This window comes from Halichoerus grypus, chromosome 2 (genome assembly GCF_964656455.1).
Source record: "Halichoerus grypus chromosome 2, mHalGry1.hap1.1, whole genome shotgun sequence".
Lineage (NCBI taxonomy): Eukaryota > Metazoa > Chordata > Mammalia > Carnivora > Phocidae > Halichoerus > Halichoerus grypus.
In genome coordinates this window covers 152,836,174-152,859,361 of record NC_135713.1, presented here as the reverse complement: position 1 = coordinate 152,859,361, position 23,188 = coordinate 152,836,174, and the positions used below count along the sequence as shown (strand labels likewise).

Below are 23,188 nucleotides of genomic sequence, written 5' to 3'. Positions count from 1 at the left end.
AACCAACTGAGCCACCCAGGCGCCCCTGGCACGTTTTTCTTAATGGTTCACAAAGGTGTGTCTTGGAAGTGCTGGGTCTGAGAGTCTCTGAAATTTGGCCTCCCTAGGCCGGTACAGGGGCAGAACCGGAGGGGCGGGCCGGGGAACCTGGCTTTTTAACCTCCTCAAGGGTGACCGCTGGTCATCCAGCAGGTCAGAGAGCCTCTGCTCTATGCTACTGGCTCGAATCTCCGCACCTCTCAGCCCAGGGCTTTGGGCCAACTAGGACAACGAAAGGAAATCTGTTTCATTACTTCCATTTTAAAAAATAATTCGGGGGAAAAAAATGAATTTGGGCAACTTTATAGAAAAATGTAGAGAACCCACAAACTATCTGCATCTTAATTTTTTTTTTTTTAATAAAGCCGTTCACCTGTGTCCACTATTTCCCATTGGCCACTTCCATTCCCGTATATTCACATGTCTGCACGCCTCCACCACGATGGCTCTGTGGAGAAGTCACCCTGAGCATTCCCCGGCCGTGACACGTTTATGTTACTGCTCTCGAGATTATTTATTCTTACTACCATGGGCTATTTTTACCAAAAGGAGAAAGAGAAGGGTTTTCATAGCTTATCACACTGTTACACTGACCAAAGACTCCGAGAATAATCTAGTGACACCAGTAACGTAAAAGTGTACCTATTCCCCTAAATTTTAGGTGGCAATGCAGTTTGCTTTTTTCTCCCCTCCAGCTAAAGCAATCATTATATTTGGAAATAAAAACCAGTGTTTCTTAAGTCCATCATCTACTTACAGGGTGCAGTGGGGCTCTGAGCTCATTCAGACCTCTCCCACCTGACCGTTAATCCAAGCACATGCCTGGAGCGGGCGGGGGGGAAGGGGGGCGGCGCTACTGCCCAGGCCTGCCTGTGAGCACCCTCCTCCCAGGCCTCCCACCTGCAAACTGCGATCCAGGCAGGGCAGGGGCGGCAGACTTGCTTCTGTCTCAGAAAACACCCCACACACAGGCAAGTTACATTTCGGTTCAGTTTGCATCTTGTTTTCCTCGGGGAAGGCTTCAGAGCTGACGGGAAACCCTAACATAACTCCTATGGGCGCAGACAGACAGACAGATGAAGCCTGGCTCCGAATCGTAAGCACACAGCACAAACCTCACGTGGTCCCCCAACACCAGCACGAAAAGCTGTGCTCTGTTTTCAAATTTGCCTCTTTGCACTATCTTACCAAGGAAATCACTACGTTATTCACTCAAGATGACTGCTCTTCCTTAAAATTAAAAAAAGGGCTACTGTATTCCCATAGATCGGATCTGTAATAGTCGTGGGACCAGTTTTCAGAGAAGATGCCCTAAGTCACAGGAAAATGATTTACAAAGATACCTCCTCGCTGACCCCCATTTTTATAAAGGACAGACTCCAGGAACACACCTCCGTCTGTAAGGGGAAGCTAGCCTTCTCAATCCACTTCAAACTCGGGCAGATACAGACAGGAGAGGCGCGGTGAAGCCGCGGTGAAGTGAAGCTGGAATGAGGAGAAGGCTTATCTGAGCATCTTCCTGGGCCCATCCCCGTTTCTGGCCCAGCAGGCAGGGCAGATGCGGCTCCGCCCCAGGGCACCCCCCCTTCCCCGGGGGCACCAGTTTCCACCTGGGCTCTCAGGAGAGGCTAAGGGCGCCTCAGGGACAGCTGAGAGCAGCAGAGTCAAGGCTGGGAGGCAAAGGTGGAGGAAGTCTGTCCCTCCTCCTATAGACTTGCGCCAGCCCCCGCAGCTCATCATTTCCAAGGGTCTGAAACCAGCTCACCTCCTGAGGCAGAAAACAGTCAGGTTTGGAAAAATGGAGCATAAAGCAGAAAAAAAACCCCGAGCTTGTTTCCGATCCTGGCTTTTCTGTGAACTCGCTGGGTGAGCTCAGGCCAGGCGCTTAAACTCTGGGCCTGCCTTCCCTTCTGTAAACTGGGGTGAGCGGGCTCTTCCTGCTCTCGGGCCCCCTGTATCCCGTCCTCCCGTCCTCCCTTGAAGACTCAACATCCCACCTCTGGCTTCTGCTCTTAACTGAGCTGAGGGGATACGAGTTCTGGCTACTCTGGGCTGAAAGGAAGCGGCACGCTGGTTCCTACCCTCATGCAGGAAAGACGTTTCGGGAGCGGGGGTGGGGGGGGCAGGGGGACAAGATGGAAACACTTGGGAGGCAATAAGTGGTCCCTCAGCACCGGGAAGAGGAGCCCCTCCATGCAGGGGAGAGCACGACGGGGACCCCGCTCAGGGGAGGGCATGTCCCTGAAGGTTTCAGCGAGAGCCGGGCTAACCTGGGCATCGGGCAGCCTGGGGTCAGGGGCCGGCGGGGGGAGAACCCACTCAGAGGCAGGAGGCTGACAGGCGATCGGGGGGCTGGACCGGCAAACAGCCTGTGCTGACTTTCATACCAGGTGGCATGATGCTCTGTGAGCAAGTACAAAGTAGCAACCTGAACCACATGATCCAAACAGGATGCTGAAAATGAGACCAGGAAGTCAACCAGCTTCCTCAGGGGCTCATATGCCAGGGGCCGCTGCAGCTATAAAAACCCCCCCAAACCTGTGGGGTCCCCTCCCAAAGGAGACCGGGAATAAGCCTGCAGCATGCCACTGCCCTTGCAGGGACCTGGCCCACGCCATGCTGTCCTGGGCCCGAAGAGGCGGCGACGTCTGGTGAACGACACACGGGCTCCTGCAGCCAGGGCCCCTGCCCCAGCCATCAGCTGATACACAGCCTCCATAAGACGATCCCAGGGGCGCTCCGCTGGGAAGGAACTGAGGAGTCATCGCGGAGCCAGGGGCAAGGATTCAGGGCCCCAGAACCCATCCTTGCTTTAACTGGAGCAGCTCTACTTCATGTTACACATCTGAGGCTCCTGCATAAACAAGAGAGGTCTGCTGGGCACCTAAACCTCTGATCTAATCCAATCCCTCCAGGGATGGTCGGGGAAAGGAAGTGGGAGTTGCTGCCCGTCAACAAGAGACGAGTTTTCTCTTCAGCTGCTCGGCCAGCCGGGCAACCGGGCCCAGCACACACACAGCCCTGCGTCTCTCTCGGAGCCAGCTCACGACATGTCGGGGAACAACTAACAGAAGATATTCCTGCCTGCGTATTAACGGACAGAAGAAAATTCTGAAAATGTATCCTCTCATTGTTTCTCATTTGCTTACAAATTTGATTCACTTTTCATTGACTTCTAGTTTTAAAACTACAAACCATTCTCTTCGTTCATGCTCCTCATTAGGAGCAGAGTGCGGAATCTGATACACTCGTGCAGGCCCCCAGTTTGCCCGTTCCTCGCGTCCCATCACACTGGGTCTTTGCTCCCAAACAAACGGTACCTTCTCTCACTTGCCAACACCAACCTGAGGGAGGAGGAGAGAAGCCCAGACCCCAGGAACGTCCAGTCCCAAAACACGACACATGTCATGAAAGGTAGCACAGCTGGACAACCCACTCCTCGATCCACAACCTGGCACTCGGCCTCCCTCAACGGCCCGGTCCCTCCTCCCAGACTGCCCCACGGGGCCCTGCTGGACATCACAGCTACGAGCAGAAACGAGCCCCAGGAATCAGCACGAGAACGCCCGCTCGGGGCACTAGCCGCCTCCTCGAGAGGCCGCCGGGCTTTTCCTTGCCCCGGCCCGTGGCCGCTGTCTGCCCACTTCTCCCGCGCCGGAGCATGAACGACAGCGCCGAACCTGGCTTTGGAACTGCCGGTCTTCTCCCACAGGCTGGCAGAAACCCAATAAAGCAACCTCGATCCTTTGTTTTCTGTGAAATTTATTGTTTCCACATTAAAAGACTTTTTGAGGGGAAGTATTTTTTTTCTCTTTTAACCACATGATGATCCTATTCGGCTGCCCAGAGTAGGACACTCTCAGTCGTTAACATGCCATATGAATTCTGAATAAATAAAAGCTACAAAGCCCAAGTTATATACAAATATCTTAGGCAATAATGTTTACAAACCTATGTACAATAAAACAAATGTAAACAGTAAATGCAGCATGAGAGTAATCAAAGGATGCACAGGGACAACCATGTACGGCCGGTCTGCCTCCCAGGAGCCGGCACGAGCCAGCCCCCGACTCAGGCCACCCGACCCTTCCTAACACAACTGGACAGGCCCTCGGAGAACACAAAACGCTCTGGAAGATGTCACTTAACTGAAGGACCAGAAAGCTGGCGAGGAGGTTGCCCCCGCCCCCCACCTGGAGCCACGTGGAGGAGAAGGGTACGGCACAGAGGCACCAGGCTGCGTGTGCCCCGGCCCGGAGCCTCCCCTCTCGGGTTCAGACGGGCATTCTGCTGCTCTGGGGGGCAAGTCTATGGAATGATAACTGTTAAAGTAAAATCAGAAGGTGCAGAAAACGTTCCCTAATTCAGTGACCTTCCTGACTCTGTGCCAGCAACAGGCCAAACTGTGGGGAGTGGAGCTGGGGGACACATGATCGTGAGCACTGAAGATGCTTGGGTGGGAGCTCAGGAGGAGGGCACGTGTTGACCTGATCTGGGGGAGAACTTCTAGAAGGTCTGCAACGTCTTAAACACAACTAAACCCTATCAGTACAGCAGGGTGGGAGCTATGAGGCAGGTGTGAGGAATGGGGACTTCTGCATCCAGTGACCAAGGAATACACGTCCGTATCACCTTGTGACCCACGAAAGTGCAATCATGTGAAACCAACGGCACGACGGCGAGAAGAGAAAACAGCCAGCATTGATACCGCGCAGAGTCCTGGGGCGGGGCGGGCCCGGCAGCCGCCACCCGCATGCAGCCTGCCCTCTGCCGGCCACGGGGAGGCAGACACGGGGGCCCAGGCTGGGCCCAGGCACCGAGGGGTGAGGCTTGGGTGTCCTGGGCTGCTGGAGGAGGGCAGGAGCCCCCCCCGGAGGCCGGGCACTCACACACTGAGGGGCAGCATACCCGGTGCTGACGACGGGCGCGAGGAGCCCAGACCAGGAGGTGGCGGCGCTGGGTCAAAGCCGTTTACTGCCCTGTGGGGGTGACCAGAGCAGAGAGGGGAGAAAAGAGAGAGAGAGACGGTCATTTAAAATCACTCGACACACAACAAAAGCACTTGCTCTCTATAACTACCCCTCTCCCTGCCCAGGGTGGGATCAGAGCGGCCCCAGGGAGAGTGGCCTGGAAAGCCTCAGCTGGTCAGAGACCGAGAGTTCGGAGGACGGAGAGCAACGCGCTCACGTGCCCCCTTGTCGACAACTTTGTCCTGCCGGCCACTGCACCATGGCCCTGGTCTAAACGTCTGCCCGTAGGGAACTAGCTAAGTAAATAATGGTACAACTAAATGATGAGTATTGCACGGCCATTAAAAACACATTCCACAGAGTTCTTTAATGGCATGGGAAAATACTCAGAATGTCATTAATGCTAGGTCCAAAAAGCAGCAGGTCACCAAATTGTGTATGTTCAATGATGTGAAGTAAAAAAAAAGTACGTGGTAACATTCCAGATTCTAAACTCCAACCTCTTATATGGACCTTACTTCTATGTAGCTAAATCTAGAATGTGGGGGGCTACACACACCCACACATATATGTATATAAAATCATCTATGTTATAGAAAGAAAATTTAACAATGGTTACTTTTCCTCCATCTGGGTAGTGGGTAATTTTGTTTACTACTTTCCACTTTTTTGTTTTTCAAATCTCCTACAATGTACATAACTTAATAAAGGGGAGAAAAATAACTCTGTTCAACTGTTTGGCAATATGGGCAGGCACGTCTGTGGACGCGGGAGTGCCCCGCCCGCCCCGCCCCGCCCCCAGGCGCTGGGATGCAGAGCCCCAGCCCCGCCCCCGCCCCGCCCCCGCCCCGGCCCCGCCCACCGGGCCGCACAGCCACCAGAAGCAGAGGGAAGGGGCGCAAGTCTTGGAACCTCTCTCAGGAAGCCATTCCAGCCCTTCCACACGGAAACCCTTCGCAGGAAGATCTGTCCTGCTAGCAATTTGGGAGGTGCGGCCAACTGTGGGGGCTGCATGCACCACCCGTGCCATCGCTGTCCCCCCACCTGCTCATCAGCAGGGACTTGAGTACAGGCTCGAGAGAGGTTCTCTTAAAAAAAGGAGGAGGGGAGCAGGGCAGACACACACTCCCTACGAAGACAGTTGTTTCATACACTGAGCAAGTGAGTGTAACCTCTGAGAAATGCATGCAGACACTCGCGGACGACCCCGGACTACTTTGAAGACAGAGTTAACCTCCCAATGCAGAAGCTGCGTTTGAAAGCAAGCCACCCACACACAGGCCAAGAGCAACAGGAGAGCCCTAGGAACTAACTGATCCCTGCTGCACGGCTTCCTCCCTCAGCGGTGTGCACCCAGGACCTTCCCTTTTCTTCCTGGGCCTTTCACTCACCCATCCGCATCCTCCCATGGCTTCCCGTGCTTGTGCCTCTTCTCGGGGCCGGGCCCACGCCCCGCATGCCCCTGCAGCCTTCACAGCATCAGCCCATCTGCCATGTGTCTGGCTAGTCCCAGAACCTCTCAGCGAGCACCAGGAGGGCCTCACACACGGCCTCAGCTTCAAATATGCCAACGTCCCACTCTGGCCTCTCGGAGCACGGCGGCCGGCAGGGCAAGCCCCACTGGGCGCCAAGAAGAACCCGGCACCTGTCCCCCAGGGGCATGCGAAAGCCCCACAAGAATGGCCCCACACGCAGGTTTTAGGGCTGGGATTCCTGCAGTCTCAAGCCAGACGGACCTTAACAAAACAGCAAGCTCATCCCTATTGTTCTGCTGCTGAAGAAACCAAAGCAAGCTAAGTCCAGCCTGAGCTCACCCCCTGAACGTGTCAATGGGCGCCCAGGCCACATTCTCCCTTCCCAGGCTCCTCCTGGCCGACGGACACCTGACAGCCCTCGGTGAGTAGCAACTCCCATGCTCCCGACACGGCTCAGCTCTAATGGGAAAAATAAGCAGTGCCAACCAGCAGAGAAAAGGAGGACAAGAAACTCGACAGGCAATTTCCCTGTGCAGATGGAAATGAGAATTCTTGATGTGATCGCTGGATGCAGCAGAGAGAGCATAGCCTGCCAGGCTCGCACCTAGCACCTGTCTTCTGAGGTGAGGAGTGAGAAGTAAAAGGCCAGAGGGAGAAGAAAGCTGACCCTATGGGGGGGGGGGGGGGTCCGGTGAGGTCCCTTCCTGCGACCGGGAATCTGTGCGATGGGGGAGGGGTTCCAAGAGGAGCGAGGCCTCCATACTCACCCCTTGGGCTTCGGAGGGCAGCAGCAAAAGAGCCGCAGGGAAATGTGCCAGTGGGCAACACAGGACTGAATGGAGAGGGAACGCACAGGGAGAGAGACACAGACCTGGGAATCATCTATACAAAAAACGTTCCAGAAACATCATGGTCTTACCACCAAAATCTAGCTCAAGAGTCTGAAAAACAGCGAGTCTAGCTAAGCACAAGGCCTCCGGTCAGCTGTAAAACAGCAACAGAAGAAGTGGAGAGAGGGGCAGAGCTGGCGAGCAGGACAGAGCAGAGCTCGCAGACCCACCCCGGCCCGGCAGCCGGGGGCAGCACGGGAGGAGGCCGGAGCTGACGCGGGAGCGCACACGCACTCGCTCCGCCAGCCTGGCGACACTGAGGAGCGATGCTCAGACGGAAACGTGCGCTCCTGCGAGGCCGACCTCGGTCTCTCTCACACGCACACACCTCCGTCTACCCCCCCGCTGGACGCGGGGAGTCCAAGAGCGAGCGGAGCGGGGAGAGCCCCAGGCAGCAAGGCTCCGTCACCACTGGACCTGCCTCGAGAAAACAGAAGGCTCTGGGCAAGGAAGAACTTCGGTCTCCCATGAACTCAAGTCAAATGTGATCCTGGGGCCTGAGAGCGACGCGCGACCCCCACGTCCAGACTCGAGGCAGCGTCACCGCCACGGCGCCGAGCCCACGCCAGGAGCGCCACCAGGCCCGCTGGCCACCACTGCCCCGGGACCACGACCACGAGTGCCTTCTGTTCTGCGCAGCCGAACCCGGAGTCACGACGTGGGGTTGGGTCAGACCGGGACTTGAGAGCTCACTCACGGGCCGTAAGTTGGTTAAAGCGGAGTCAGCCCCATGCAGTTAGTAAAACCAGCTTGTTAGTGTGTCTTCCACCACACAGCAAGATGGAGAAAGAAGGAAAAAGAGCACAGCAAACAAATTCAGTTACCCATGAACAACGTGGGAAATATGACTTTTTCTTGCCTAGTAAAAAAAAGGAAAAAACATTAAACAGTAATACAAGTACTATTTTCACAGCGTGCCCTAAAACTGGCCTACGCCCGCCTACACACAGCCCAAACGAGATCACACTGGCTTACAAAATCAGGTAAGTGATACTTAAGAGGCTGAATGAAAACGATGGCGAAAACGGGCAGTTTTTGAGAGAAGTCAAGTGACCGTACTACACTTGAGGTTCAGATGAGGAACACGAAGGGCTGTCAGCAGTTGGAGAACACAGAGCGACGCTAGGAAGGAGGTCCAGCGAGCCCCATTCTAGAACCTGGCAGAAGCCATCACAGACTAGATGAAACCCTGTTTCCAGGAAGCCGTCAAACCACCAGAACTTACAGAATATTTTCGGACCACACGCGGAGAAGGTGCAGCATCTGGTTTCCTGTGGTCAGGCCTCAGGGCATCGCAGGCCCTCGCGGGAGGGGCAGGGCAGGGGGGCCGAGCGCGTCTGCGCGCACGCGCACCTCCTCCGCTGACCCCCCCGCACGGTCTCTGGGAGTGCTGGGGAGAACGCAGGGACAGTGCCACAGACACTCTCCTTGGGAGTGGGGGGCAGGGCAGGCAAGTTCGAGCCGAAGGTTTTTTAAAACGGAGTTTTCTCTCCTGCTACAACTCCAAGCTACACACTTGGACGCTTCTGTAAGAAGTGGTATTTTTACCTGCCAGACTCCACAAGGGAGCTGGGGTTGAGACGCTTCCGCCCGTCCCGTCACGGCGGGTACACACCATCATGACCCTATCTAGTCAGCAGGCCCGCAGGAAGAAAGGCCAGAAGGAAGGCAGAATCAAAGCAAAGCAGCAAGGAGCAAAACCACAGTGTGAGTCAGCTTCAGGAACACGGCCACTAGACACGTGTGGTTCAAGAAGCAGGTTAATACTGGAGTGTGGACGTACAATCCGTTTAGCATATAAACTAAACACCTGAAGCCGGCCCACAAAAGCATACTTAATCCTTAACAGAAACAGTACATTTAAAAATCTGTCCTACGTAGAGCAAAGCCAGGCATCATATCTGTAAGTGTGTCTTTCGAGAAGCCTATCTCCAGGTTCAGTTAACAAAGCCTGCACGTGCATCCAGAATGTTCCTCAGGGGACAGGGGCTCCGTGACGGAGCCCAAAGCTCCTGGCTCCGGCTGACTCTGAACCCCCTGCAGCTCCCTGAGACGGGGTCTATCTCGGGCAAGCAGCACCCTGGTGCCGTGCATCAGGGCCACTGGAAGCCAGGCGCAGCGAGCTTGCACGGACAGCGACCCCTCCCTCATCGTGACTGTCCTGAGGACTCCCTGCGTAAGAGGCATCGCCCCAACCCACCCGTTTCTGGTTCCTGCTCGTTCTCACGTCACAGGGCGTCTGAGGCAAGAAACAGGATTCCAGATAAAGACCCATAACTGCTCTACTGGAGGTTAATTACACACTGCAAAAATTACAAGTTGGACAAAATAATTAGGTTCTGTTTTCAACACTCGTGAAGACTACCCCTCAACTTTCCCTGGATTATTCGGGAGAAATGGCAACTTTAATGTGAAATATCTATTTATTCCACTTACCATTATAGTATAAAAATGGGTACTCCTCAAGGTTGCCTGAAACTCCTAAATCTGAGGAAAATTAATTTTATACTTACTCCCCCCTGAGGAACACCCGTGGTTAGAATGAAGTTCTGCTTTATATATTGCTACTTTAGAACGTGCTCCTTAATGAAATATGTGCCCTTCAGGGTAGAAGTCCCCTAAGGGAGAGAGAGAAACCAGAACACTCTACTCCACAAGTTGGGTGGACAAAAAGAAGCTTTTCAGAGTGGACTGTGTGCCAAGTCAAGTCCTCCTGAAATGTGCCGCGGTTACTGAGGAAAGCAGAAAATATAAGCTCCTTTAAGAAACTGTGAACATCTCTAGACTTGTATGTGTACTGTTTTCACAGAACAAGAACAGGTTCTACAACTCGAAACAGAGACGGGGCAAGGGAGCATGGTGCCTCGATGCTGTCCCAAGAACGGCCACCTTAGGGCATCTAGTCAGCGTAGCCAGACCACAGGTCCTGACTGGTCGTTAGCTCAGTGAAGGCACATCCAGTCAAAGTATAACCACACAGTGGTGGTGTTTTTTACCTGAGGAAGAACAATATGCACTGACAGGGAAAGATCCTGGCGATACAAGTCACGAAGGGGGTGGGGGTTGCAGAGCCTAAACCAAGTCTAATCCCATAAATTTTTTTAAAAATATGTATAGCAGATGCATAAAAATATGATTTTACCTGCCTAAGAGAGTAAGTGTAAGGATGCAAAGAGAGTATGAAAACAGAAAACATCTACTCTTTACTTATACACCGCTGCACCAACTGAAATTTTTTCGCATTAAGGACGTACCATTACTTCAATCTTATGCCACTTTTTTTTACACTGTCAACTGCCCAAAAAACATCTTCACATCATACAAAACCTGTGTCCCCTAAACTGTATCTGATCCAGCGGTTTCCTATTTTTCTAAAATCTTCAGACAACAGGTTTCTTGCAGAGTCTGCACATACATGATCACACATGATTCTACCCTTACCAAATATTGGCCAAGAAAGTCTTTCACTAGCCTTTAAGCGCCTTGAGAACAAGGACTATTATCACAGTCGTCTTTAATTCCCAGAGCCTAGCACTGCTTCCCAAGACAGAAGCATCAAGAGTTCTCCGGGCAACAGACTCCATGGGGACCAAAAGACGACAACAGATTTATGTCCCCTAAGACCTGAATGATACCGCTTCAGGTAGGTTTATCAAACTGAGTTTACCTTTTCAAAGTTCAATAAGCTCACTTAATAATGTGTGACTTTAGTACTCAAAAAAAAAAAAAGCATTTTAAATTGTCCAAGACTTACCCTTTGTCAAAGAAAGACGTATGTCCTGATCGAGAGAACTTTGTGCCGTTGTTATTCATCACCCCACAGTTAACATTCCCTGAAATATAGGATTTTCGTGATGCTTGGTCCTTTGCAAAATTCCTGCAAGCTGCTAATTTGGATTCTAAAGCCTACAGAAAGAAGGAGGAATGATTTGGTTGTCAAAACAGTAGCTGTACATAAAAATCTGCATTTCAAACCATTTCTATTTCAAGACTAAAATTACACTCTCTCTGTTGATAATGGTAGCCATTCAAGCCACAAACAATCACCTCTCTGATAGAAAGAGGGAATGTTTATGCTGACTCCTAATGACCTCAGGATAATGTACTTATTCCTCTCAGTATTACGGATGAATACAGACATAATCCTGATCTTACAACTAAGAAAAATGTGGCACAAGTAGACAGATCCCAGGTCTCTTGACCCTATCCATGTTCCTTTCTGGGTTGGGGACTATTAGAGAGCCATTAATTCCCTTATTCAAGACATTCATTCATTCAAACACTTGCTGAGCGTGATCACAGAGCAGGCACAAGCTGCCGGAGGCCTTGGTGGGACAGACACACAAGGGCAAGCACTGGGTCCCACACCGGAGAAGAGAGTGGTCTAGAAATGAGGACTCCGCAGATTTCACACCAGGTAGCAGACAAAGTCAGGGCTGTAAATGAGAAGATCAGGAATTCAGGGACAGAATTCTGAATAAAATCAACCCTGGAAGGGTGGGGCAGACGAAGACCCAACAAGATGACAAAGAGGAATGGGCAGGAAGGCGGGAAGCGGACCTGACACCACATCAGAGAAGCAAAAGAAAGAGAGCATTAAAAAAAAAGTCAGTGTTGAATGTTCCAAGTAAAAGTAGGGCAGAACAGCATCCATTGGGTTTGACAGTGCTGAGCTCATCGACAAGCAATTCTGGTGGAGTAAGCAAGGAACAGAGTCCAGACCAGGATGTCTGCGGAGCGGGTACACAGGAAAAAAGGCTAACAATAAATGGAGACAGGCTTTCGGAAAGCTTGCTGTGAAGGGAAGAGAGAAAGAGGATGACAGCTAAACACAGATGTAGGGTAAAAGAGTAGTTGCTTTTACTTTTTAAGATTAAAAAATGGTATAGTATGTAATACACAAATATTACATATGACATATATGTATAATACCTAATGTGTAATCCATAAAGATTACGTATAAACACTAAAATACAGTAAAAGGCTGAAAATACAGGAGACATCGACAAGAGGGCTGGGATGGGATGGGACCCAAGGCACAGAGGGACAAAATAAGCTGTGGGCAGGAACATGATCCTTGGACCACTGAGATAAAGAGGAAGAATGGTTACAAACAGAGGTAATATCAGGAGAGTAATAATAGAAGTCAGAGAGGAGAACAAACAAGTGGAAATCAGATGGCCTTATTTCTCAGTGGAAGAGGATGCAGGGGTGGGGCTGGAGCCTCCAGTTCAAGTCCGTGGACAAAGGAGGACAAAGAAGTAGAAAGGGAAACACTCCGAAGAGCACACGGGGGCTGGCAGATAACCGCAGACCCGATGACATCTCGGAAGGCGGACGGTCAGCCAGATGGATAAATCGTACGAGGGCTCCCAAGGTCACCTTTCTGCACCATTTCTGAATAAATTACGTAACATCATAAGCTAAACAAGGATCAGAGAAAGCTGCGCATGGGAAGCCCAGGCAGAGGTAACCCAGGAAGAGAAATGGGACAGTGCCCCTCAGAACGCCGGCACAGAGGGCGCCAAATAAGAAGCTATAGACACGAGACGTAGCCAAGAAAGGACAGGTTTCTTCTACCCACAAGAAAAAGAAGGTAAGTAACAACGCCAGAGAAAAGAAAAAGCATGCAAGTCAGCTCCAATACAAAAATGAAAACACTTGGTATGATTGAGTAAATGATTAAAAAAAAAGGCCTGAAACATCTGTTGTGTGGCAGAGATAAAACGACCCAGGAGCCCAGCTCCTCCTCTATGATTTTGCAGCCTACAATCCACACATGGGCAGAAAACTGTAGAAGCTGCTAGTTTTCAATTTTCAGAACCAACTAGTGGAGAGTTCAAGATGGGACAGAGAGAAAGACACACACATACAACAGGGAGCTGAGATAGAGTCTAATAAATTCAGAAACAGAGGTTTAAGCATGCCATTTCAAGTTTGAAAATTACCAAAAGAACAAAAAATTAAAAAGTGGGAGGTGGGAGTTAAATTCCTCATCTTTTTGCTTAAAGTTGGTAAGTCAAGACATCAAAAAATAAGCACGGTATTTTGAGTTATGGAGCCAAATACCACAACTCTTACAACAAACAGGATTTTAAAAAATGGTTATGTTAGGAGTGAAAATTACTCTATGGACTGTGTGAAATAATTTGTGCATGTTGCTTTTTATAGCAATGTTAAAACGCACACTTGGAATTAATCTGATGGTCAGAAAGGAATTTTGTAAGCCAGAAAAGGCCTCCCATTTCTTCATTATGTAAAGTATACTGCAATTTCTGCTTTTGTCAGAAAATGTCTCTCACAAACAAGTAAGTGAAGGGGTGGTGGACAGCGGGCAGTTTCAGGGGTAGATTACTGAAAAGAGATAAAAGTTGCCCAGGGAAACAGGAAAGGGAACCCACGCACGAGATGCTAACTTCACAGTGGCATAAATCCACACAGTTATCTGTTTCCTGCGATCCAGATTCAGAGAAGGGGAGCTCCGACTGCTGGACTGATCCCGACTGCAGGTCTCCTCCACGGCCAAAAACACCATGAGTCAGCACTGACAGAGGAAGCCATCTGTGGGATCACCAATGAGCAGGAAAGAAAGGAAAGCAAGAGATGGCTTTCACTCATTTCACCCGAAGAGTCCTACTGTTGATAAGGTCAAAGAGTAGGTGTATTCAAGCAAAAAACTGACTAAGCAGAAAAACAAGTGTAATATTTCAAAAGCCCAACTGTTCTGGAAGCCAAGGTTAGAGCCAAGGAGACAGCACAGAAGCTGAAGTGGCCAAGAGCAGGGAGACGGGCGTGGACTAAGAGCATAAAGTCCTGCCCGACGGCCAGTGCTGCAGTCCTCCGGGGAGAAAGCTTAGAGGGAGGCCACAGGGAGGGCGGACTGCGGCAAGAACAGGATCCAAGAGTGGTATAAAACACACAGCAGGCCGGAGAACAGTTATCTTAGGAAAAGACGGAGGAGTCATGATGCAGAAGCGGCCAAGGAGAAACCGAAGCAAACCCAGGGGGATCTCAAGAGCGCAATGCACAGGGCCTCCTGCAGAGGCCCCAGAGAGCCCGAGCCCCGGCGTGTTTATCTGGAGCAGTCTCGGCCGATCACTGGATGGTCCTGCTTCTCTGCCTCATCACAGCCTTTACCACAGGAAGGAGCCCCTTCTCCCTCCCTCGCTCCAAATGCAGAATTCAACACCGTGGCAGGTGACGTACCTAGGGCTAAATAATTGAATACTTACCCCTACTTTCCGTAAGAGATCCCCCACGATGTTGAGTGCTGATATCCTAGCAGAAGGAGTTAGTGGACTGGCACCAAAACCGTTTGGTATAGCTGGAGAGAAAGAAAAGGTGAGTGATTACACTTGCAGGTGTCTTTCCCTTTTGTTGTCGGGTGTCACTGAGCAGGATACACTCAATGACAAATCGATACAGTATTCTAAACTAGGAACGTAAGCTATAAAGTGGAGACGCCATAAATATGTTGAACTGTCTCCTTCAACTGATGGATACTGAGACTGTATATAATTTTACATCATGAGCAATGCTAAAAGGACACATATCCTTAAAACATCTAGACAAGTATTTCCAGAGAAGATTCCTAAAAATAGAACTGCTGGATCAGAGGATACGTCCCTTTTCCCACCTTTAAGAGAGCCTGCCAAAACGCTCTCTGATGAGCCTGAGCTCATGTCAGCAATCCGTATGGCTGTGCCCTCTATAATAGTAGACGTCATCTTTTTTTTTTTTTGGTCAATTTGATAGTCATTTTGTTTTCTCTTTTGTTTCCTTAATAACTAGACATTTGAATCTCTTCTTCTGGAAATCATGTTTATCCTCTGCACTTTGTCTACTGGGTTGTCTTTCCTTTAATCAATGGGTAAGGGCACTAAACACTACAGATATTCACCCTTTCTCTCCTAGATCTTGTATTTCTCAGTGTGACATTTATCTTTCAAACTTTCTGTTTTGGTGGGGGAGGTTCTGGCTTCCTCACCTCAATATTATAAAATGTTGCTCTTATTTCCTCCTAATGTTTTCCTAAATTTTTTTTTTACATTTAGATCATTTAATTCATCAAATATCTAAATTTTTTTCATCCAAATGGATAGCCAATTGTACTAATACCATGTCATGAAGACTCATCTCATCTGAAATGGCACTTTACATATACTGAATTTCCTATATATTTTAGTTCCCTTAAATTTATTAGTCTGTTCCACCAGAAATATTCTGCTTTCATTATTACAGTGTTTTTTGTTTTTGTTTTGTTTTTTAAGATTTTTTATTTATTTATTTGAGAGAGAGAGACACAGCGAGAGAGGGAACACAAGCAAGGGGAGCAGGAGAGGGAGAAGCCGACTCCCCGCTGAGCAGGGAGCCCGACGCGGGGCTCGATCCCAGGACCCCGGGATCATGACCTGAGCCAAAGGGAGATGCTTCATGACTGAGCCACCCAGGCGCCCTCATTATTACAATGTTAAAATACACTGTGGTATCCTGAAGGAGAAAGCTTCTTGTTATTAACCTAATTCAAGCTTTTCTTGGCACATTTACTCTTCGGAGTAACTTTAAAACTTGCCAACTTAAAAAACCCTGTTTTGATTTTTATTAGAAATTTAAATTGCTGACTGATTTGGGGACAGTGGCTACTGCACCAGGCTTCCCATTCACAATCAGGGTTATCCAGCGTGATATTCACATCATCTTGCACGCCCCTCAGCAAAGGTTTTCAGTCATGCACATTTTTTCAATTTTTGAGATAATATACATGATGGTTAAGAGCTCTTGAGCTAAACTGCGAGAGGCAAATCCATTTAGTAACTGTGTGAGCTTTAGTAAGCGGCCTGTATGTAGAAGAGGGCTGATAACCTCACTTTTAAAGTCCGTTGTGAAGTTTAAATTAGTTAATACACTTTTTAAATACCTAGCACATAGTAAGTACTCAATAAATGTTAGCTGTTACTCTTTTAGCAGCTTTCTACAGAGTGCTAATCAGTATATAAATGCTTTGTTGCTGGTGCTGTTCAGACTGTCCTTGGCCTCCAGAATATCATCTCACTGAAGGGAGGGACTTCGCCTTATTCACCAGGAGACTCCCGGCATCTAGAATAATGCGTGGCATAGAACAAGCGCTCGACAGGATATAAATAAACTGCTGTACTTTTCTCGGCAGGGATTTCCAGATCTCATTTTTCCCTATTCCTCTCAAATTATGAAATCTGTGCTTTAATGGTGAGTTGTCTTAAATGCTTTTTGGAAACAGGCGCTGTTACCAATAAAATGCAATTAAAGACAAACCACTTCACAGAGCTCAGCCCTTCAATCTTGCACTGATCTCTCATCTCCTGCTTCTCGTTAGGTCTGTACGGACTTCTTTGTCACACAACTGCTGTGAACCAGTGCGTAGCAGCTTTCAGGTTAGTGAAAGTTCATGCCATCAGTTCCAGTCTAAACACTGTCCACCTGGACAAATATTCCTGCCTTGGAGTTGACATGTCTTAATCCTGTGCCAGAGTAAGCAAGCTCTGCGTCCCACTGAACTCGCCCAGCTCGCTGCAGCCAAGTCCGAGTTAAAACTCTAATGAGCTATTACAGGATGTGCACCTCCCTGGGTATTAACCTCGACTGAAGCTCCAGACTATATTCTGATTCATGCTCAACTCACAAAGTTTCAGAACTTAACTGCAGAATTCTAATTAGTACCTAAAAGCAAACCTTTGTCAATTCTCAAATGTTGGTAATTCTGCGATCCTCAAATGCCCAAGTAGCCATTCTAAAACGTGGGCAGTGAGGGTTCCTGATGACTGCTATCACCTGTACCCTGGCCTGCCCTAGGTCGTCAGCAGCAAACTCAGCACGAGGACAAAGAACACCACCTATCACTATACAGCATTTTCATACCTCTTACCAAACTTCACCTTATAACTAGGCAAAGGATGAGTTATCTATTCAAGGGCTACTGAGCACCTGAAATGCGGCTAATACGACTGAGAAACTGAATTTTAAGTTTTAACTCACTTACATTAATAAAGATGTAAACAGTCATATGTGGCTAGTGGCTACGGGACTGGGGGGCGTAGGCACAGAGTGCTTACATCACTAACTGCCCAGAGAGAAACCTTCTCCTACCACTCTGGAAGATAAAACCCTTTATTTAAAAAAGAGAGGGGAAGAAGGAGCTTCGTTTTGGGAAGAAAAAAGTATGGAGGAGTGGGAGTCGCTGACATATCTCTAAGCTGCAAAAATGAAATAAATCCGAATAAAGAGCTAAGGGGTTCCATTCCAAGGTTCTATGCAGTGGCTGCTAAGCGGTTTTTCTGCCTATCTAGATTTTTAAAAAACACCTCTGCTGATGACAAAAGAACATTCTCTATGTACTAGTCATCGGTGACTCCAAATGTCACCTCTGAAAACAGCAGCCACGGGGGCATGTAAGAGGACGGCCGTGTCCGCCTGAGACAGTCTTACACGAGTCTGAATGGCAGCTCAACCCGGCTCGGTACGGTCTGCGTGTGAAGGCGGCTAGTCCTCCGTGATCGGTTCAAAAATCGTATTTACGGGGCGCCTGGGTGGCTCAGTCGTTAAGTGTCTGCTTTTGGCTCAGGTCATGATCCCAGGGTCCTGGGATCGAGCCCCGCATCGGGCTCCCTGCTCCGCGGGAAGCCGCTTCTCCCTCTCCCACTCCCCCTGCTTGTCCTCCCTCTCTCACTGTGTCTCTGTCAAATAAATAAATAAAATCTTTAAAAAAAGAAAGAAACCGTATTTACAGGTGCCACCCGACGTGGGTGTAACAAGGAGGTGTGTGCAAACACAAACAAGCACATGCAGCGGGGAGAGTCAGGGTTGACAGCAGTCGGCTCTCAGGGTAAGAGGGCAGCCGGACCCCTCTCTTTTCTCTTTTTCGGCATGAGAGTGGATTGCTACTAAGCATCAAAAGATCGACTTTGCCTGAAAACCTTTAACTTTTTAACATCGCAACGGACTGAGCCGCTCATTTCACACGTGGCCACGGTGGCCCTGCTCCCCGGGTGGGAGCGGCCCCCGAAACCAACCGCTTCCCCCGCCTCACAGAGCGCGTGGCCTCCGCGACTTTATACTGAAACCAGCGCTTACGCGCGCCTCGCCCCACTTCCCCAGCCTACCCTCCCCGGTTGGTAATCTCCTGCAGGTTCAGAAAGAAAAGACATGGCAAACCTTTTGGTGAAGGAAAACTGTTCTCCGTGCCCTTGCCAACAGGGGTGGCTGGCAAAGAAAGTGACGCCTGCACCGCGGAGTCCATCTTTTCACAATCGAGGGTCGGAGAACTGGGGGCCGACTTTCTGGTTACTTCCTGTTGTCTTTCCCGAACTGCCAGTTCTTGTCTTAAATCTGCAAAATGGGGCACAGGCAATAAAACTCACCCGAGGAAGCAAATCCAGACAGCAAAGTCACCTGTGAAATGCCATAAAGACGTTCTGCCTAAATTACGATTTCTCAAAAACTATTTCCTATGTAACACTTTTTATTTCTCGGGGTAAATAAATGACAACCCTACTGTCTAAATGATGTTTGAGAATAATTTAAAAATGCTAGGACTGATACAAATGCTCTTACCTAAGAGAGCAGTTAACTATGCTCAGATGTAAAAAAAAAAAAAAGAAAAAAATAGGGCAGAGTCCAAAGAACTCGCAGTGAGCCTATATGACACAAAAATAAATATTCTTTTCAACTCATTTGCTTTTATTTTGAAATGATGTACTTTGGGGATTACTGCAACATCAGTGAAGTACATTTTTGTAATTTTAAATGGGTTGGTATTTTTTATTAATTATCAGAATGCACTATTTTGTTTTAGAAAGGAAGTATTCAAAATAGTTGCAATTTTTTCTTGCTTTCAAATACTGAATTTTTAAGCCAAAATTAACATTTCCTTTTCCAGTTACACAACTGATTTACAGAACACTCATGTTAAAAAAGGATACAAATTTATCCCATTTCTGGGTATATATCCAAATGTCTACTCATGGATAAATGGATAAAGAAAATGAGGTACATGCATATAATGTGATCTTATTCAGCCTTAAACAGGAAGGACATTCTGACACCTGCTACCACATGGATGAACTTTGAGGACATTACACGCAGTTAAAATGAGCCAGTCACAAAAGGACAAATACTGTACAGCTCCACGTATATGAGGTTCCTCGAGTCGTCAGATTCACAGACACAGAAAGGAGAACGGTGTTTCCAGGGGCTAGAGGAGGGGGAGGGGAGTTAGACTGCTGTATGCACACAGTGATTATATACTTTCCTTTAAAATTCTTCTTTCCGGAGCGCCTGGGTGGCTCAGTCGGTAAAGCGACTGCCTTCGGCTCAGGTCATGATCTCAGGGTCCTGGGATCGACCCCTGAATCAGGCTCCCTGCCCTGTGGGGAGCCTGCTTCTCCCTCTCCCTCTGCCTACTGCTCTCCCTGCTTGTGCTAATAAATAAATCTTTAAAAAAAATAATAAAAATAAAATTCTTCTTCCTTCCTTTTTTAGTATGTGACAGAGTACAGAATATTATAAAGAAGAAAATGGTCTCTATAATATGTGCACATATGCAGTGTTATTATATGCCTAACACAAAATCATTTACATAGAAGCAAAAAGGAAAAAACTTAAACAAACCAAGCAGGACATGCACACTGGTAGCAGAGTTAAGGTTTTGGAAAACAGACCAGGGTCTGAATCCCAACTGAAAAGTTGTTTTTTTTTTTTTTTAATTTGAGAGAGAGAGAGAAAGAGCAGGGAGAGAGAGAAAGAGAGCATGAGTGGGGGGGAAGGAGGAGAAGGAGAGGGAGAAGCAGGCTCCTCACAAAGCAGGGAGCCTGATGCAGGGGTTGATCCCAGGACCATGAGATCATGACCTGAGCCAAAGGCAGACGCTTCACCGACTGAGCCACCCAGGCGGCCCCCAACTGAAAAGTTCCAAGACTTTGGACAAAACTCAAACTCTCCATGCCTCAGTTTTCTCACCTATAAAATGGGGCTAATACTACCTACCTCTTAGAGTTGACACTGTAGGCATTAAGAGACTAAAAGCACTTAGTGTCGTGCCTGACAAAAGAATATAAATGTACATGGCTTCAAAAGTATATAAATGAAGCTAGCTTAGAACTTGGGCTTAGGGATAGTAAGGGAAAGGATAAATGTTCAGTTGTCAGTTTTACCTCTCGCTTCATCCTTTAACCGTTGGACGGACACCAACAAAGACTCCTTTTCATCAAGTTCACTTTCTAAAAATGCATTGCGTTCAATGGCCTGATTTAGCCTTTGTTCAAAGTCTTCCAGTGAAACTATTGTTGCCCTAAAAAAAAAAAAAAAATTCGAGTCCACGAATTAAATAATAGCATGCAAACAGCTAATACAACAAAAGGAAACTATCAGCTTATCTCATGCCATTTCTTGACCTAGAGAGCCAGGCCCAGTTGAAAGAGAATGTCCCTTCTGACCTCTGGTGACATTTAGTATCTCTGCTATTAGTTTGGGCCATTCAATATATTCTCTTAAATTCCCACCAAAATTCAGTACAGTTCCTTAAAAGGAAGGCCATTTACTACATATTGTATCTCCCCCCTGGATTTTAAACACAGAACAATCAAGTTTACACATTTTCAGGAAGAAAACTTTACAACAATTTTAGAGTACATTAAGAATTAAGAATTTGTTTAAAACACAAAGTCCCAGGTCCCTACCAACTCCTCCTCCTGCATTTCTCATCTTACTCATTTATTCAACAAACGGTAACATGCACCTACTATGTGCCCCCCGCCCACTACGTACTACCTAACGTTCCCTAACCTCAAGCTCGAACTCTTAATGCCCTGGCCAAATTTTATCAAGTCCTATCAAATGTCAAATTGTCTCTCAATCCCATCTGCTCTCCTCCAACCTCTTGCCCTGGCTTAATTCTTCATCCATCACCTGAATCACTCCTAAATGGTCCTTCTCCCTACTTCTAATTCCTCAGTATTATCCTCTCAACTCGAAATCTGATGTTACTCCTTTGTTTAAAAAATTCTTAAAGAGCCCCTCATCGCCTCCAGAATGGCTTTCAAACAGAGCATGCAAGGTTCTCCCCAACCTGGCCGCGACCACCTTCCAGTCCCATCTTGTTCAGCTACACTGTCTCTATGCACTTCAAAGTGAAATATTCCTACCTCCCAAGCCTTCCTGCCTCTCTGCCTCCCCATCTCCCTCTTCACCCGGCTGGCTTCTTTCCTCCTTGGAGACTCAGCTTCAATCCCAGCCAACCTCCCCAGTACCCCCAGGGCACGTAGCGGCTCCGCTGTCGACACCCCGGAGCCCCGGCACACGCTCTTCACCCGAGTATTTCTCGCGTGCAATGTCCACACCTGCCACACCCAAGGTAGCCTCAGCTCTGGCACCAAGTCAGGCACTGAAGGGTCACTCATATGAATAAGTGTAAAGTAACAGGAGTTCGGTTGGGAATGGTTAAGAAACGACTAATTATAATCACAGAGAAGCTCAGCAACAGTACCGGCAAACTGCTCTAGGCCGAGCCGTGCCATCGCCAAGGGAAGCAGTATTCTGAGAAAATCTCATCGGTTCGTGTTAAAGCCGAAAAGAATGAAGAGGAGTAGGGACGTAAAGACGGATCGGCGGGGAAGAAACTGCAGACTTCAGGTAGGAGATGTGGGGCTGAGGACAAGGGCGGGAGGACTGAGAACACAGAGGGAAAGACAGGGGAATGGAGGACACGTGCTCTAGAGAAAGACCAACAGGAGCAACCAGGGGACCCGAAGTGGGGGAAAAGGACAGAGGGGAAGAAAACCCTGGAAGGGCTTGATCTGGAGAGATGAGGATTTGGGGTTAGCGGCGATGTGATGAGTTACAGGGGGACTGAAACTCTGAAAGGAGATGTTCTGGGACTAAGATCCAGGTGACAGGCTGAGCCTACAGACCCGGATCTTCCTCACTGATTCTACGAAATGCGCGCCCTTCGTTTACCTTTTCGCGCGCTCCAGGTCATCGTTGGCCTGCTCCAGCTCTCTCACGTACTTATGCAGCTGCTCCTTAATGGCCCGAGTCTGACTTAAATCATCCTCCAATACTGACACCTGCTTGTAGCTCTGTGCATACTGATGTTCTAGTTTCTCCTGAACGCGTGGGAATAGGAAGGAGAGTGTGTTATTGATATACAGGAAGTAACCCAAGATATGGAGGTGGGGGAGATCCAAGGAATTCACCACCAGCTGAGCTGAAGGTAGTAGTGGTAGCCTTCTCCTCCTTATAATATTTAAAACAAACAAACAAAAAAAACCACACACACACATTCATTCCAAGTACCTTAACTCATAAATTTAGAGAGTCAACCACTCTCCTCTCAGAAAGAAATCTAATAATGATCTCTCTGGAAAGAAGTAAACTAGTGAAACTGTTGCCTCCAAGACCCCACACGTGGTGGGAGGAGCTCTGGGTTCTCAGGCTAAAGGCGGCCCAGGGGAAGCACAAACAGGGAGACTATCAGTGAGTTCCAATTCCCTCGCTCTCACCTGCCTTCCCCACCTTCCCCAAACCACACTCTCTGTAGGCTCTGAAATGGCCCAAGCACTTGACTAAGGCAGGCGCTGAACAGCAACAAAAGGGGTTGATTTTTTTTAATCCTGGAAATAACTTTTTAAAAAGGAATTTTTTTTAACCCCAACTAAACTTCAAAACTAAAGAGACTATGAACAATAATGAAACAAATGTGTAGTTCATACTTATAGAATTTTAAAATACCGTGGAATGAGGCGATCTGTCAAATCAGGCAGCTTTTGAAGATGACAGGAATTAC

General features: G+C 48.5%; 1 protein-coding gene across 3 annotated transcripts in view; it reads right to left on the bottom strand.

Moving 5' to 3' along the window:
* NDEL1 (nudE neurodevelopment protein 1 like 1) overlaps nt 1-23,188 on the bottom strand; it is a 64,658-nt gene that overhangs the window by 30,942 nt on the left and 10,528 nt on the right. Inside the window, exons 4-10 of one of the 3 annotated variants that reach the window (XM_078067907.1) lie at nt 22,360-22,508; nt 20,559-20,695; nt 18,562-18,735; nt 14,607-14,698; nt 11,129-11,280; nt 8,199-8,233; nt 3,785-5,018 (exon numbers count right to left, since the gene is read on the bottom strand). In XM_078067907.1, the coding sequence (XP_077924033.1) occupies nt 5,011-5,018; nt 8,199-8,233; nt 11,129-11,280; nt 14,607-14,698; nt 18,562-18,735; nt 20,559-20,695; nt 22,360-22,508 (747 nt within the window). In that variant the 3' untranslated portion in view covers nt 3,785-5,010. Of the gene's footprint in view, nt 1-3,784; nt 5,019-8,198; nt 8,234-11,128; nt 11,281-14,606; nt 14,699-18,561; nt 18,736-20,558; nt 20,696-22,359; nt 22,509-23,188 lie in introns of those variants that run through there. The other 2 variants (XM_036094504.2, XM_078067906.1) reach the window with 2 other exon arrangements.